Source organism: Lathamus discolor, chromosome 19 (genome assembly GCF_037157495.1).
Source record: "Lathamus discolor isolate bLatDis1 chromosome 19, bLatDis1.hap1, whole genome shotgun sequence".
In the NCBI taxonomy this organism is placed as follows: Eukaryota; Metazoa; Chordata; class Aves; order Psittaciformes; family Psittacidae; genus Lathamus; species Lathamus discolor.
Genome location: NC_088902.1, coordinates 307,885 through 325,458, shown reverse-complemented (window position 1 = coordinate 325,458; position 17,574 = coordinate 307,885). Strand labels below are relative to the sequence as shown.

Genomic DNA, 17,574 nt, shown 5'->3' with positions numbered 1-17,574 from the left:
CCAAGAGCCAGCCGGAAGTTCCTGCAGCTTTCCCTCTCCCTCACCAGCCTGCTGTAGAGGTCAGATTGCAATATGCATTTGCTGCTGTAGCTCCAAGGTGGGAGCATGGATCACTCCTGGCGTGAATAAAGAGGTCCCACCTTATTCAGTAATAGATAGGATTGTACAGGGCAGGAGCTGAGCTTCCCTTGAGGTCTGGCTAAATGCGTTCCCATCAAAGCAGAGAGGGCAGAGGTGCCATTTTCCTATCCTTTAGGTCTTGGAATTGTGCCCGGATAGTCAGTGTCACAGGGTTTCATCAGGAAACTGAAGAACTCGGCGCAGACACGGCTGTTATCACAAAGGGAATCATTGCAGTGCAGAGCCCATCACTGCTGGGAGCTGCTCCGTGACCGAAAAGTTCCTGTTACGACGCCTCTGCCCAGCCCCAGCAGCTCTGCTGCCGCCGCAGGCTCATTAATGGGAAACATCAGAACCGCTCCGGTAGCACCTCTGAAAACCTGTTGCCAGCTCGAGAACCATCTCAGTTCATGTCAGCTCTTGCTGAGCTGGCATTCGTAATGCATCTGACAGGACTCACAGCTACTTTCCTGCATGACCTCCTCCTCCTGCCTCTGACAGCTCGCATGAAGCACACGTCGAGGGATCAGGATTTTACAGGCTTTTTTAAGCATCTGCCTGGGAAGAGCATCGGTTTGTCTGAAGATGACATTGAATTTGCCAAGACCTTTTCGTGACTTATTAAACTGAAACACGACTTGGACAGAGTTGACCTTAATTGATGTAATGAGCTTTCTGCTATCAAGTTACTGCTACGAAAATGCCTGTTTTCAAAATGTTATGTTTTAAATGTCCTTTCGCTTACAAGACACTGGAAACCGAAGCTAATTTCTCACCTAACAGAAAATGCCCCAGGGCCAGAGGTTGCTTGGGTGTTTCTGGCACGGACGGACGTAAGGCTTGTTCTCCAAAGGCAGAACAGACTAAAAGGGAACCTCAGCCAGAGAAAAGATTAGATCCTCCGTTGCTGTTGTCCCCACCCTGTGCAGCATTTGGAGCCAAGGCTTCCTGAACAGAGGGTAAAGAGGGGTGAGGGATGAACCATTCTAGGGTTCTATGGTTCTGTCTGCATCCAGCAGTAAGAAGGGCTTTGTCTAACACGGAATGGCACAGGAACAGTTCAGCCTCTGCTTTTTCCCAGAGCACCACCGCTGTTACCGTCCTGAGGAATGTCCTGTCTGAGGAAAAATGCAAGAAATACATTTCTGTTCTGTTCTTTAAACTAATACCAGAGAGTTATTTGCCACTTCGTTATCAGGTAAGTGGGCCATAGAAGTACAGAGCAGCTTCAGCCATTCCTCACCCTTGTCTTATCTCACTTGCTGCTGGTGCCTCATCCAAGCCCAGCTCCCCTGAAAGAAATTGCCATGTTGGAAAATAGATTTTGTTACAACTTGTAATTGAAAAGATAAAGCTTAAGGAAGGAGGCGGCAAATACAAATTAACACGGTTATTTTCCAGTCCTGCTCTCCCCTGGGACCAAGAGCTGCTTCCCAGAGGACCCCTCAGCTGGAAACTGCTTTTAGCTACAGAGCAGCAATGACGAAGCTCTCGCATGACTAAGAAGGAGGGAGGGAAGAACAAGCAACAGGAAAGACGTGGATGTGGATGTGAACATTTACCTGCATGAGCTGATATACTTAGGATAAGTCACCAAGCTGTTATTTACCCAATGAAACAGAGACAACACCTTCAGGGATGGTCTGCCTCACTTATGAAGGTCTTTTTGAGGCAGAGGTTTACCATGGTATGTAAAGCAAAAGTGCAATAGTGAATTCGTGACCCCCAACATCTCTGTGTGCACTCAGGGAACTGGGACACTGCCCCTACTCCCCACAGCAGCGCCCCAGAAGTGACCATCGACAGTCGCCACCAGCAGTCCTTGTCCTTCACTGCAAAGCAGAGACCCTCACCGAACGCATTTCCACACCAGAAGAACCAGGGCAAGGCTTCTCTCAGCCAGCAATGAGCTTTTGATGAGTTGTGCCACCGATTCCCCACCAGAGCAACTGATGGAGAGGGAAACAAATGGAGCTTTCTACCACTTTCCCCCAGGACAGACATGAGCACATCGCAGGAAGGGCCATGGATCATGGTCTTTGCTCTGCTTTCTGTTAGAGAGCAGGAGAAAGCCATACCTGAGAGGCCAATGGCAAATGATTGATAATATATCACCACTTATGCAGTAGGAGTTCAACACCAAAATTGAGTCAATGGAGATGCTGAGCTCCCACCCCTGCAGCCTGGCATAAGGCAAAATAATGCATCAACGTCTTCAGAGACAGCAGAAACAGCTTTGACTTGTTACAGAAACAACGGTGCCCTTTGGGTTTCTTGTGGCAGGAGCAGCTCTGTTTGCACATAACAGTTATGCAGAAGGGAGCAGGGGTGAGGGCAGTGGGAAGCTGCCCGGGGGATGCTCAGGAGATGCTTGGCCCAGGACTGTCCCTCTCTGGCAGAGGGCGGCAGGGCAGCACCCTGCTCCCGGAGCCATCAGGAGCAGTGGCGAGCCCAGCATGAGCACGGGGACATTCAGGGACACTCCCGGTCAGTGCCAAGGGACACAAGCTGGGAGACCGGATCATAGTCAAGCATTTAAATACAAACAAGTGTCACGACTGTGGATATTTGACAGAGGACTCCAGCAGTGAAATGCTCTTTGATGGAAGAATCTCACTGCAGAAAAGACCCGAAGCCAACAGCAAGCAATGGGGATGCCAAGAGCACAAAGGAGAAGGTCTGTTACCTCTCAACTTGACCAGCAAACAATCTCTCTCTTTTACTGGGTTTGTGCCATCTCCAAAGCTGGTTATTGAATCTTACCAAAACCCCCTCACAGAATGGCTCAAAGCTATAAAACTCCTGGGAAGGCCACTACTTCCTATGGCCTTTCAGATAAGAGATGAGATGGAAGAGGGCAGGACAAAGGGGTGGTGGAGCAATGGAAAACTGTAAAGCTTAAAGAAATATAGGCAAGGGGGATCATTTCTTGGCTAGTTCGCCCCCGCATGCACTCAGAGAGCAGCTCCACAGTGCAACCATCCCTTGTTTCATCTCGGATGGGAGCTAATTAAGAGAACATGGTGGAAATACCTTTCAGCTTTGTGCCCCTGCTGACTTCCTCATACCCAAACTGAGATACCAAAGGGGATAATTAGCAAAGGGCAAACAGAAAACGATTACTAATATGACAAAGGCATGATTACAGCAGTCTATTAGCTGCAAGACAATACTGGTCTAATTATGGCAACACTGACTTTTATTACTGTGAAGTAGCTTGAGCTCCCATTGAAGAGATTCATGTGTAACTCGGAGTTTAATGCGAACAGTTATATTTAATATCCTGAAGAGGTAATTTAGCTTTCTTTCCACCCACTCCCTGTGGAGAAAACAAAACATGTTTGATGGCTCCCGCAGTGCTCCAGCACCTATTAGTCATTGCAGCGACCTGTTGGATTTAAACAAAGTTTGAATGCCATGAGCGCAAGTTCCAGGGGGCTGAAGGGATTGGATGCTGTAAGTGGAGGCTCGTGCAGGAGGAGTTCAGCCGCAGCAGACACCAGGACTTGATCTGAGCCTCCCCAGATCCCCCCATGTGCTGGGCTGCACCCCTGGAGCTGAGCAGCAGCTTGGGGGGGGGGGGGGGGGGGATGATTTCTACCCCTCTGCTGTGCTCTGGGGAGAATGTTGCTCTATTTCTGTAGGGCTTTGTAGGGATCATGCGTTCAAATGATGGATTACTGTAAGAGTCGCTGCTGGAGGACAAGACGGGCAGCTCTGGGGCTACACAAGACCACGTGAGACACCCGCTAACTCTGATCTAATTTCCTCCCAGCTGAGGAGCATCAGCAGTGTAAGCCTGATGAGCTGATGGCTGCAAATTGGCCATGAGAAACTGTGGTGGATCTTGGATGCCTGAGGCGGGGGCAGAGGCGAGCACAGAACAACACCAGGGGAAAAGAAGAGGTTTCCATTAAACCCTGGCTATAGACATGTTCATTTAGCAGCATAATTCAGCGCTGAAGCTTTCCAGAGCAAGGAGCAGGGACCAGACGGAGCAGAAACCGAATGTTAAACCAATGCAGCAGCACTAAAACACGAACCACAGCAAAGCAAGGGAACTACCCCTTTGGGAGCACAGCTTGGAACGAGCCCTGCAAGGCACCATGGAGCAGCAGCAGACACAGCAATTCTGAGCAGGAAATCTGCTGCCTGATCCATCGTGGAGGGCTGCACTGGATGAGACGTGAGCTGCAGTGCAGCAGCGTGCAGCGCTCAGCCATCTGCTTCTCCTCTCCCAAGCATGCCACAGCCATGGGAATGGCAACAGAGCAGATCATAGAATAGACTCATAGAGGGGTTTGGGTTAGAAAGGCCCTAAAGATCATCCAGTTCCAACCCCTGCCATGGGCAAAGACGCCTCACAGCAGACCATGTCACCCAGGGCTCTGTCCAGCCTGGCCTTGAGCACTGCCAGGAATGGAGCATTCACCACTTCCCTGGGCACCCTGTGCCAGTGCCTCAGCACCCTCACAGGGAAGAGCTTCCTCCTTATGTCTAACGTGAACTTCCCCTGTTTCAGTTTGAACCCATCACCCCTTGTCCTGTCACTACAGACCCTGATGCACCCACTGACGCCCTGCTCAGGCCTACAGGAGCCTGGGCTGTTTGTCAGGGGGACAGGGACCATCGCCCGGCCAAGGACGGTGCCGCATCCTCAGGGTACATGGGAGAGGAAAATGAAGTCTCAGAAATACTTGGTAGCCCCAGAAACAATCAGGGCGGGTTTGTCTCTTGTAATGCAAGTGAAAACCCACTGATTGTTCCTCTCTGCTGTCCAGTGCAGGACAATGAGAGACCTGAGAGACTCCTGCACTGTGTGAACCCTCGCACAACCCCGGGACACTTCACAGCATCTCTAGGTGGAGGCAAGCAGTGCTTCCAGCTGCTTTTTGCTGTGGGGCATGCCCAGATCTTGCTTCGTTGCTCTTTCAGTAATCCCACAGAAGCCAGGACAGTGCCGGTGAATGGAAAACCATGCGAAAGCAGGAAGAGTTTGCACAGATTGCTTTGCACTTTCACACTCGCTTCATGCACAGCTCAATGGCAAGCTCCCCTCTCACACCAGCAGAGGAGTGGGAATCCTCACGAGGTGGATGCCGCAGAGGTCCTGAGAGCAGACGTGCGGAGCCTCCGAAACACCCCTCCGGAATCTCTGCAAAGTTCCCCTTGCACAGCGCTAAAAGGAGATTTATCCCATTCCCACGCTTCCGCCATCCTTGGACACTGAGTCTTGTGCTATCAGCTCCCACCAGCTTCCTCCTGCCAGCGTGGGCTCTGCAGGAACCCAGGCAGAGCCTCCTCATCTCCTGTGCACAGCCAGCTATGCGATGGGTGATAGGCACAGAGACAGGGATGCTCAGACTGGCTTTTGCCAAAGTTTCAGTTAGAATAAAACTTCTTAAACATTAATTTGCTGCTAGCACGGGGCTCCTGCCATGCAGGAGCTCATTGGAATGCAAACTATAAGCTTCAAAGGAAAGGATGAATCAGAAGCTATTTTGAGAGTAATTATATAAGATGATAAAATTCAAACCATCTCATTATTGCACGTTAAGGATGAAGACAACCTGCTTCATGAGGACACCTTGCAGGGGTCCTCCTGTGTCTCAAGCAACTGTTAACTATGGACCAAAAGCAAGCAGCAGCCTCACAACTTCCACCCAGACAAAACTTCCTGCATAAGCAATGCCAGGGCTTTCTGCAGTACTCGCTGTAATTCTTTAGGGAATGCGATTCTTACACCTGGAAGAATAAATAGAACATAAGACATGGAAAACCTCACGGGAAGTTTTGTTCCTTTAACAGTTTGTCAGTTGCTGTCCTGGAATCCCTGTGCAAAGTTATAAATCTCCAGTTCAAATTACAAATAAGGAGAAAACAGCGAAACAGCAAATTCACATGGAATAAGGTAACTATTGCAGCAACTCCATCCACAGCCACAAGGAGCAGCCTGGGTGTGGGTGCAGCCGGAAACCCCAGTTTCCCCATGGTGTGATGGAGACTGTGGCAGCTCAGCGCTGTGAGAGGACAGGGCTGTGGGACCGGCCCCTGCACCGTGCCCTGCCTGCAGGGAGAGCAGGGAGCGGGTTTTGTTCCTGCTTCCAGAGCCAGGCTGCAGCTGAAGCTCCTGCTGTGCCTTGGCTCGGAGGAAGCAGGCGCAGGCAGGAGGGCCGCGAGCTGCTCGCTCCCGTGCGGAGGGCACCGTCCTTGCTGCCCCCCAGCCCCTCGGTACGGACCCTCCGCCCCGATGGGCTGAGAGAGCTGATGAGACAAGTGCATTAAAGAGGGACAAGGGGGGAAATGAAGGCTGTCATCTCCTTTGCTGCCCGGCGGCTTCAGTTTGGTGCTTCCATCACCCACGGAACAGACGGCAAATGCCCTCGGATACACAGAGGGAGATGCTCCAGTTCCGCTGAGGTTAGAAAAGCAGAAGAAAAGCCGAACAGAGTAATTCAGAGGGAAACACGGGAGGTGATTTTCAAGTGCAGAGCCAGCAATGAGGTACTTGACACATAGGTACTTACAGATTATTGAAAAAGAAAACCTAAACACATACATATGGAAATGCGCAATACACCAAACAAAGGAATGCAATGGAAGAGGAGACCTCGGGAGCCTGGAACTACTTGTGCTTTGCTCACTGAAAGAGAATGGAGAAAGAGTTAATCGCAAAAAAGCCCCCAAATCAAAGGATCAGGAAGAGCTGACAAGTGAAAGACATCTGTGTACCTCCACATGCAGGAGAAGTCTCTGCCACATCAGGTTCTAGACAGCCAAAACAATACCATGAGGCCTCAGTGAAATCTCTGCTAAGCAGTAATAGCAGATAGTGAGAGTCAGACACCCCTGTGCTTCCTCGTCTATGTATTTAGAGACAGACAAATGAGTTCTGTCCAGCCACAGGACTTTATGGATTTAAAGCCATCTTGTATAGAGGAAAGAAAACCAGACTTCCGAGCCTAGACAGACTGCCTGTTCCTTTCCTTAGTCACCTTCCTCCAGACTGAAGGTGATGGGTGGCTCAGTGAAAGCTCACATAAGCCAAATGTCTTTAAAGCCCAGATCAAATCATGGCTGACAAGGATTAGAATTAGAAAAGAAATCTCAAATCTGGGTGGGAAGATCCAGCCAAAAGATATTAAACCACCAAGGTCGGTGCTGGAGACAGGTTTAACATGCCACCTACCGCCTTGGCTGGGGGGCTGTTAGGATAACGCCAGGCCCCGGTCACACTCGCTGTGCAGAGCAAGTCACTGTAACATCTGGAAGAGCTCTCTTGCACAGCTGGCGGAGCCCTGGCAGGCCTGGCTCAGCCGGGGACGTGGGGCGTAAATTCCCTGCTTCCACCACTGCCTTGCCCACAAGTGGCTGTGGGCTTTGTACACAACACTGGGAGACCCTCACCAATACCCAGAGAAAATAACACACCTCACGCTGGCCATGCCCCCGCAGAAGAGCTGCGATGGAGGAGTCTGATTGAGGGCTTCTGAAGACCAAACATGTTGGTATTCAGTGGTTATCAACACTCCAGGCTGCATCAAAGGCACATTTTGTTACCCAAACTCTTGCAAGCAGAAGGGAACTTGGAGCTGTCAGCAATGCAGCATTTCTGTTATCAAAAGTGACAAAAAACCAAAGAAAAAGACAATGTTCCAAACCAAAGGAAACATTCCCCAGGGATTTGGGGCACTTTGTGTCTTAATCGGCTGCTCCCTAGAGTGTTATAAATGAGATAGTAAGAGTTGTCATTGCTTTGTGCCTAACTGATGGCAATCTAATGAACTATTATAAGCCACACTGCATACAATTACAGTACATAGCTGCGTGCTAATCCCATGACATTTTATCACATATGCTGGAGCAACATCTGTAAACGACTCGGCAGCACTGAACACACGCAGTGTCCCTGGGCTGAGGCTGAACTGAGCATCATCTTCCTGCCATGATGTGACCACGAACACAGAGGAGCTGAGCCAAGCATTGAGGATGCGCCATGGAATCCTGCATGGGGGAGAAGTCTCTATCCAGACCTGCTGACGCTGAGCAGAGCTGGACAGAGAGCGAAGCACCAGGACACATCTGGGAAGCAGGAATACAGCGGTGGCAAACGGAACGAGCCAAAGCTTTCGGCTGTGACTCTGCTTCCATTAAATGACCACAGAGCCTGGACCTTAACATTTCCCTTCAAAACTCCGGCCAAAGCTGTGACTGCTGCAAGGTCCCAGGGCCCAGGGGCAGCAGCACTTCAGTGATGGCTGCACCAGAGCGGCAGCGCTCTGCCCTTCACTTCCAACAGCGAGGTTCAGATGTGGGGAAAAGCTTCACTGCGCCTCTCTCCTCGACTCCATTGTGGTGCCAGAAGCCCCTCAGATAAGGCTGTGCTGGAGAGACCTCAGGATAAATAAAGCCTGGCTGGAAGCAGGGTGAGGGGCTCTGCCCATCCCCACCTGCAGCCCTGAAGGGTGACCCTGCCGCAGCCGCTGACCCTCATCCCCGCACAGGCACTGGGCAGCCTCCAGCCCTGTGAGCCCAGAACAGCCCAGCCTGGGGAGGGCAGAAGGCCCCGGGCATGGACCAGGTGGCCCAGGAAGCTTCCCAAAGGGTTTCCTTTGGCTGAGGGACCCCCCCAAGGGACACGGAGCCTCTCCAGTGCAAGGGGGCTCCTCGGCTATAGCAAACCGTGCCGGAGGAGCCCTATTGCCCTGCAGGAGATCCAAACCAGGCAGAATTCAGCCAGAACTCCCTCAGCTCCAGATGCTGCAAGGACTGGGTGATGCACAGATCCCTGTCCTCGGGAGCACAGGCTGGAAACTAAAGCCATCTAGACCCGGTATGACCACACAAGCCCATGTCATGCCCTCTTCCTCACTTGCCATGCTGAGAATACCCGGCACACAAAAGACAGGCTGCTCTGCATGGCAAAGCAGCACCGGCTTGTTTGAAGCTGGATACAGAGCAGCCGAGAAGGATCCTCAGCCACCAGCCTGCGTGGGACCGGCTGCTTGGTACAGAGACCCGGCACTGAAATGCTGCAGTTGATATGGAAAGAGCATTTCTTTGTTCAAGCCCTGCTGAATGATCAGGGAACTTCCTCCCTGAATGGCTCTGCTCCTGTCATTAGCTCCTGCTGCTGCTTCCATTAGCTTGTAACAAAGAGAGATCTTTAACCCCTGAAATGTACCACACAGGAGCCGGAGTGCCTGATCCTACAGAGCGATTCAGTAGATTCCGAGATCCCTTCTCCCTTTCGCAATGACTCCTTTCTCGCTGCACCACGCAGCTCAGCATCCCTGTAGCATGAACCAGACTCAGAACTGAGCTCAAATAACTCTGGGCAAATGCTCACAGACGTCCAAGGGATGAAGCACTGCATCCGGAAAGCAGGTATTTAAGGAGGTGCTTGCTGTGCTCACCTAACACCGTGTTCTTACGCGGGCACATACATTTCTTCGTAGCAGTTACAAACATGCATAGAAAATCAGAGTAATACTTACATTAGCAAAGGCAGCGTTGTGTTAGAATTACCATTCCATGGAACCAAATAGTCTAGGACTGTACGGCTTAATGATGGTTCTGAAAGGGCTTGCATGAACTGAGCTTCTGGCATCCTGCCTTCGGTCTTTGCTGCACAGTTTGCTGTGATGTTGTCAAACACTAACCTGCTACAGCATAGCAAACTGAACTAAACATAAAGGCGGCCTTAATCAGCATCTGCAGGTTCCCTGTGCGCTGATTCACCTGCAGGATAACTTTCTTGTTTTCCCACTGACAAGGGAAACGCACAGTTAATGCACAATGACTCCAAAGATCCCTTCTCTGTCCCTCCAGGATGCCATTTTGCAGTGTATAAGTATAATTAAAACCAATGCATGGCAGAGGGACAAATCACATCTCTCACTAACAACTGCCAGCATGTCTGTTGTGTTAGCGAGTCCACTGGGTTGAAACAATAAGGGCTGTTGCAGACAAGCTTCCTGATTGCACAATATACAGAGAGGAAGGAAAAAGATATACTATCATCTTCGACACAGAAATAACAAACATTAAAGCTAGAACAAGCTGCCTAACCCACAAGAGATGGAAACCTGGGGTCCTAAAGCATGAATATGCGATTGTACTGAGAAATGAGAACAGTGTGAAGAGCAGGGAACATAAACGAGGATAGCTGAAACTCCAGTTAAATGAATACATGCATCAGACATGAGACCCAGTTCTAGTTCTGCTTTCCCCTCTGAGCAATGACTGCACACATGTGGGGCTGTGCGACTGTCAGTGAATGCCTGGTACGTGCAGCAGGCTGGGCACATTGCGCTGCTCGCACTTCAGCAAGCAAAGATGTCAAGCAACAAACACCTGCAAACACAAAATACCAGCTCCTTAGAGTCATGCCACAAAACAAGGGGGGAGATCAGCGCCGGGCTATGCCCTGGTTTGAACCAGCTCCAGGCACACGCTGCCTTTCAGTGAAACACAGGGAGAATACTAAAAGCAGAAGGAAACGTTTCACCGACAAAGCCCAAAACTGCTGAAGCCAAATGTTTGTGAAGGAAAAGAGGCTCCAAAGGAGAAAAAAAAGGCAAAAAATGAACAAAGTAACTCCAGAAATGTGCACTTACCCCGGAGGTGTCTGCTCCTCAGCTCCGTCCCTGGCCACTGTCCTCAGCCTGCTCACATCCTCAATTAACACCAGCAGCAATCTGGCTGCCTGTTTCTATGGAGTTGTAGATGCTGATCCCTGACTATGTATGAGGCTACTGCAGCTGCAATGGAACAGGCTTTGAGGTCTGCAAACAACCCCTCCAAACATCATCAGCCTCCCTGTACTACTTCAGGAATGAATCAACCAACAGCAATGAGGCAGATGCAAACCTGAATCTATGCAGAGAGCTCCTTACATTGCTCCTAAACACACACAGCTCCAGAGGTGCGTTTCATTTACCAGGACCATCACAGTGCATAGCCAGAGGCAGCTGTAGAGTCACAGATCCACACACAATACATAAGCAGAGACACACGTTCACAGGCAGCCTGTAAAATCCATTCTCCCTACATTTACATCACTGGTTTTAACCTTATTTTAATACAGTTTTGCAAACCTTCCTCTGGCAGCAAGGTTTGAACCTGACACCTTCAGGATCAGAGCCCAAACCCGCTTTACTTGAGCTAAAGAGCAAATCTGCTGCTCACAGCTCCGGCTGGCTCTTTCCTGCCGCTGGACCAGACCCTTGCAGAGAAAGGCAAGATCCATTTTGCAAGTGCATCATCACTCCGTGATAAGAAGCATTTTTGCCCCAAGGTGTGTTTCCCAATGGAAACACAAGTTTCAGTGATAACCAGTAGCTTTGCCCAGGTGGCTTTAAACATGTTTACGGTTGTATTAGCTTGAAATACACTTGATTCAGCAAAGTGTGACCTTACAGCTGGATAAGTAAACTCAGGATTTGCCCATAGGTAGTGACTGCAGGCATCCCGTATCAGTGAATGGGCATGTCACCAGTTTCCCATTAGTCAAACTGTCCTATCCAGGGGTGAGTTTTTCCCCGAGGAAACTGCTCCATAAGCAATTCCACCGTAGCAAAGGGCTCTTTCTGCATCAACATTCCTCCAGTGACTAAACCCCTCTATTGCAGCACAGGTTCACCCCTCTTTCTGCCCGCAGCAAGAGCACTCACGTACTTGTGGGTTTAACATTTAGCAGCATTTCCGAAGCGCCGGGAGGGCGCTCAGCGCGGTACGAGATGTACTCCCTGCATCAGGGAGTTTAAAAAGAACAGTTCACACAAAGGGCAAAACGCTGAATGTGCTTGGAATTATGGCAAGATCCGAGCTGACACAGTGTGCTTGGAAACAGGCACCAGCGTAAGGTCTCTTCTGCTTTTGCTGTCCTTTTTCTTGCTCTCTCTTTAGTTTTGTTATCAAGCACCAGAGCATCTCACTGGGGTGAAGCAGTGCATGAGGAGGGTACACAAACTGTGCTGAGGCCAACAGGGATTGCTGTGCACGCAGTCCTATGCTGGGTAAAGACTGCAACGCCGCTGCACAGCATCCATTGTATCCCATACTTGCGCTATGGGGCAGTGAAGCTTTTAACACACGGATACAGTGATGCAAGAAACCTCAATTTATGTTATAAAGTCACAGCACGGCAGAAACCAAGCCCAGGGGGCTGCTCCTGGATGTGCTCTGATCCTGGTGTAAATTCCCTCCGGTGCTGATGCAGCATCCTTTAAATAAGCAAGCATCATAAGCCACAGGCTCCAGTCACACTCCATCAGCTCTGCATGTTCATTTCAGAATGATCATTTAGTGTTTAAATCTCTCTGTGGAATCGAGCTCCCATCTCTGTACCATTCCCTGCTTGGCACAACCTACCAGGACTGGCTGGAAGCCTCTGTCCACAGCCAGATCCACAAGGAGCAGGACCTGGTTCAGGCCAGCACTGGAATGAGTCAGTAACACAGGTCAGACCAAACCGAGTGACAACGTGAGTGTGCAGAGAAGCGCACAGCACACTTCGTGATGGTGAGAGCTGCGGCTGGTACCTGGTGATGCTGGAGGATGGAGCAGCAAGGACCCTGGGCAGGAGCAGTCAGGAGAGCTCGCTCCACTGCAGGAGCTTGTATTGAGCCCTGGGAGCAGCATTTGGCTCCCTGTTTTCCAAAGACCCTGGAGCCTGCTGGTATCCAACAAGCAGCTCTGCTCCCAGGGGCAGAGGGACGGGGTGACAGGGGTGGCTGGCTGTGCCCAGTGCAGTGATCCCATGGGAGCCTGCCCTGGGCTCCCCTGCACTGGCAGCCAAGTACTTTGCAGTTCACTTGGGCTTGTCCACAGATCCTCCCAGCTCTATCCTAGAGCACTCGCTGCACCTCCAGGGCAGAGAAGGGATGGATCAGTTTACTTAAGGCACACCTCCGCAGTGGTAAACACTGTCCCTATGTTCCAGGCATTTTCACTGTCTACAGCTTATTCCTGTGTACTAAGTCACACTCAGAGCATCGCTGCACAACGGCTGGGGACCGGCAGGAAAGAGAGCCATCAGATGGAGGGAGCTACGGGGGAGGATTTTAGATAGGCACAACAAAAGGATGCTGCATCTTGCTCGATCTCGGGGCCCACAGCCAAGAGATCAGTTCTATTCCTGGCATCGCCACGGGCTGAACTGCAGGCGAAGCTCGCCCTCGCATCCTCCTGATGCATCGAGACCAAAACCTTCCTCATACCAATACCTGATTGTTCTGACACACTTAGCTCCCGGGTTACCCGCCAGCAGCAGCCTGCAGTGCTCCTCTGTGGATGTACAGTAATGCATGGCGTACTGGAGGAATGCTGCAGCTCTATTTCTCTTCTTGACTTTAAGTAGGAGAATCATCTATTGCATAACCCGAAATACAGAGTCAAGGAGCAGCCACTTTATACACGGCAGCACTTTCCACATTCAGTCCAAGATGGTTTTAGGAGAAATAATCACTTCATAAAACCAAACTGACATATTCTTACTTAAACTACTCAGTAACATCCTTACAGTCACAGTTTTTTCCCACTTTCAGATGCAGTTCAAGGCTAATGATACCTGGGTCATTTCTTTCCACTCCGCAGCATCCCCGGAACATACTGCTCTCCATTAGTACATGAAACAACAGAAAAACCCAAACTACCTCGGAGGCTCTAACAGCAAGCAGAGCCGGGCAGGGGCAGCCCTGGCTCCCAGCTTTGGCAGCACTGGAGTGCTTTTGTCTGCCTGCTCATAGACAACGTGAACTTCACTGGGGTGCTTGACAAGCCAAGCTGAGTCAGCCATTAGCTAATAGGAAGAGGTAACAAAGTGAGAGGAGCCACTGACTTCACGTGATGATGATGACAAATAGGGCCAATTCTACTCCAGCCTTGGCTGCCAAGGCTGTGCTGTCCAGCATGGGCACCAGGACTCGTGCCGGTATCGTACCCTGTCTCAAAGCTCATCTCCACACCACCTCTTTCTGAGGAAGGACTTGCTGGATCTGAACCTAGGACTCCACCAACCAATTCGCTTAACACAAGTCTTCAGTGTAAAATGGGCAAAGCACAATTGGCAGACAATGAAATGAACATCCAGACACTAATGGGAAAGGTCTCTCAGCACCGTCACTGTGGCACTCTCAATGCAAACAGATTTGTTTCCCTTGCTGGAGCAGTTTTATATCCAGGCATTCGAGAAGTGTTAGTACCCATTGAGCCCAAGCGGTGTCCTCAGTGCTGTCTAGACATAAAAATGGGCCCCGTCATGCAGAGCAGAGACAACAGTAATAGCTGATAATGCACCTGGTGCAGGCAGCCAGCCCAGCATGACTTGCCCAGGGCACTGGGCAAGAGGCTGGTGCTAAAACCAAGAGCAGACAATGGTTTGAGATGTTAGAGGCAGATGATGATGTAATCACAACCTGAAAGTGAGGTCCTGAGCAGGCTGCAGGATAAATGCAAACCTCTCATATGAGAGCAGACAGACCAAGAGCAGAACGGTCAGAACAGGTCCGTTTTGGTACCAATGTACAAACTGACAAAGCAATGCAGCGCATTGTTTGCAATAAGCAGCTGCCCTGGATGCAGTGCAGAAGGATGGTACCAGCAGTGGTCAGAGGCCTTGAGGACAAGCAGGGGTAAAGCAAAGTCATTGTAAGTCGATGATGAAGTCACAAGCAGAGTGGGATGCGAAAGGAGGGTGCTTGTTAGGCAAAACAGTGCTGGAAGCACCACTGCAAGCAAAGAGATGGCAGCAGCCCAGCAAAACCAGAGAGCTCTGCGTGCCACTCACACCCGGGGTGAGACAGGCAGAGAGGGGCAGGAGAAACCAAAGCAGGGTGACACAGAAAGCCTTGCGCAGGGACTGATGGGCTCCTGTGCTGTACCGGGGCTCTGCTGGGGTCCTCAGAAGGAGGGAAGGAAAGCGATGCTGTGAAATCAGGCTGGGTTGGTGGATCAGTACCTATGGAAACCTTACCAGAAGCCCTTGATGCAGATGTTCCAGTGCACGAACAACTTACAGCGTGTCACCAGGAACGCTAAAAAGGGTGGGCTTTTGGGTTTTGCTGCTCAGCACTGGGCTGCGAGCTCCCTGCCAGTGTCTTCTGAAGTTACAGCAGGAGACAGCCCCTCTGGAGCAAGCTGGGAGCAGGAGCGTACAGAACAGTAACTGCTTCTCAATAGGGAAATGCCCCTTCGCCCTCAGATCCACCTCTGACATGGCAGCGCGTCTCCCTGGCTCTACAGGCTGACGAGGAGCAGCCTCAGGTAGTTCTTAGTGCGAGTCAACCAAACACATGAGTACGTTAAGATCCTTCACTGGTGAACAAAAATCACTGCAAGTCCCTCCTTTTCTCAAACTGGGACAATCAGTTCCTGTCCTCTCAGCTACTTAAATGGGCTTTTTACTACTTTTTGGCTTATGCAGGCCAGGAGTGCCTCGTTTTTAAGCGTAAGGAGCTTTCACAGCAACTTTATCTCATGAACCACCTCCCCACCAGCACTTCACACCCCTCTGTGCACCATCCCCATTCAGTTACCCCATCAGCCATTCCCACAGGCTCCACTGCTCCTCGTCAACAGGTGAGGCAGCACTCGCACCCCAAGCTTCCCATGCAACACGTGTGAAGGCAAACAGCCCCCTGGGTCTTGCGAACATCCCCCTCCCTCGCAGGGTCCTCCTGCCTCCCTCCAGCCGCCATCACAGCACAGCTCGAGCACCAGGACCAGGGTACTGTACCTGGCTCGGAGATGATCAGGCTCTGGTCAGAAGGCAGCAGGAGGAATTCCCTGCAGGTGTCCAGGTCCAGGCCAGGCAGGCTTTTCTTCTGGCACAGCTCGGTGACAATGCGGATCGCCTTCTGACAGCGGCTGTCATCCTTGGTACCGCTCATCTCCCCACCGCATCCTCTGCGCTCTGCCTCTGCTGTCTAAGAAAGTCAAACTAGGTGAAGAGGGGCTGTTCGCTTTTAGTCACACACACGGATTCGCACCGGGTCCAGCCTCTGGCATGGCAGCACCCTGAGGGACACCCAGTGCCAGGCAGTGCTCCAGCTCCACCAGCCCTCCTCAGCATTCAGCCCAGGGATGTCTGCTCAGCCTCCGCACACCACCGCTCACTGCGGTCCTGCCAGCGCTCCTGATGCCTTATTGCCTCTGAGATCAGATCTGTTTGCTGCCAAGGCGTGTTCCAGGCAGAGAACCTCCTACCACATCCACTTCTGTGCCCTCCGTACTACGGTGTTAAAGCTGCAGCCCAGAGAAATCTTGTTTAACCCTTTCATTGCTGCCCCATCTCTGCTCTTCAGGTGCAGTCGCACATCCCAGCCCCGGAGCAGTTTTGCAAGCACGGTGAAAGCGGGAATCTCCCGGTTGAGCACAGCACATCATCAGACGAGAGAGACAAGACGCTCCCACCAACACCGCACAAACTACTTACAACTGCCAAAGGCAACAGAAGAGAAGCAGCAGGTTTCATCGATTTGTTTGTACTGGTCCTAACACAACCACAGGCTACAGATGGCAGCAGAGATTGAGAACACCATTGAATTTCATAATTACACATCTTCTGGTACCATTTTCTGCAGTATTTGTTAATGCCTATTGCAGTTCAGCAGAGAGGTCACGGCACACACCAGAGCTGTGGTTCTGAACAGGGGATCTGGCTGACAGGCATGGGAGAAGCAGCAATCGTGTAACAGGCAATTAAAACCCTGTACAGCAGAATGATTCCGTGCAGCTCCCGGAGCAGAGAAGCCAGTACAGATACAGGGAGCAGAGCGCAGAGCCAGCACCACCACATCTCCCCAGCACAGCAACAGCTTTCGCTTGAGCCATCAAAACAGGCACCAAAAGAGGTATTCCTGGAATACATCAGTCAAGTATCGCATCTGGAATCAGAATTTACCTTAAAGAGATTTCAACAGATGAAAAGAAACCCTGAACCAAAGCCTTAGAAAAGGTTAATGTCCAATTGAGGGCTTGAAACACGGAAATCAATAATAAAATCCAATTAGTCGGGAAAAAAGCTGATTTCATTTCAGAGATCATACCAAGAACCTTTTACTTTTAAATCTAAAGTTACCTTGGGTCAATTGTTCACCTTCGTTTCACACCCGAGGGCTCCAGGCTTGCTGGGCAGCAATAGCAGAGCCCCCAGCACCAGCATCCATGCCCTCCACAAACGTTTACATCTCCAGAGCACAAAACCAGACTTTTTCTTGCCCTTTGTACCCCTGAGCTCGTGTCACCTGCACCGTTTGTTCTCCAGCATCGGAGGCTGGAAAACAGCGAGACAGCAGCTGCCAGGGCTGAAGGTCCAACCCTGCTTTCTCCAAGCAGGGACTCGCGCACTGACTTCTCTTCCCTTCCGTACGCATCCATGTAGCCTTCGAGAGACAAGATTTCGCCTCTCACCTCCCACTGGGAAGCTCCCTCTTTGCCACATGGAGCTGC

The 17,574-nt window shown here is 50.9% G+C and overlaps 1 protein-coding gene across 1 annotated transcript in view; it reads right to left on the bottom strand.

The window, feature by feature from the left end:
* The window catches only part of SYT6 (synaptotagmin 6), a 31,139-nt gene extending 15,126 nt beyond the window's left edge, over window positions 1-16,013 (bottom strand). Inside the window, exon 1 of the mRNA XM_065698732.1 lies at window positions 15,860-16,013. Coding sequence (XP_065554804.1) covers window positions 15,860-16,013 — 154 coding nt within the window. The remainder of the gene's footprint in view (window positions 1-15,859) is intronic.
* Window positions 16,014-17,574: the final 1,561 nt, after the last annotated feature.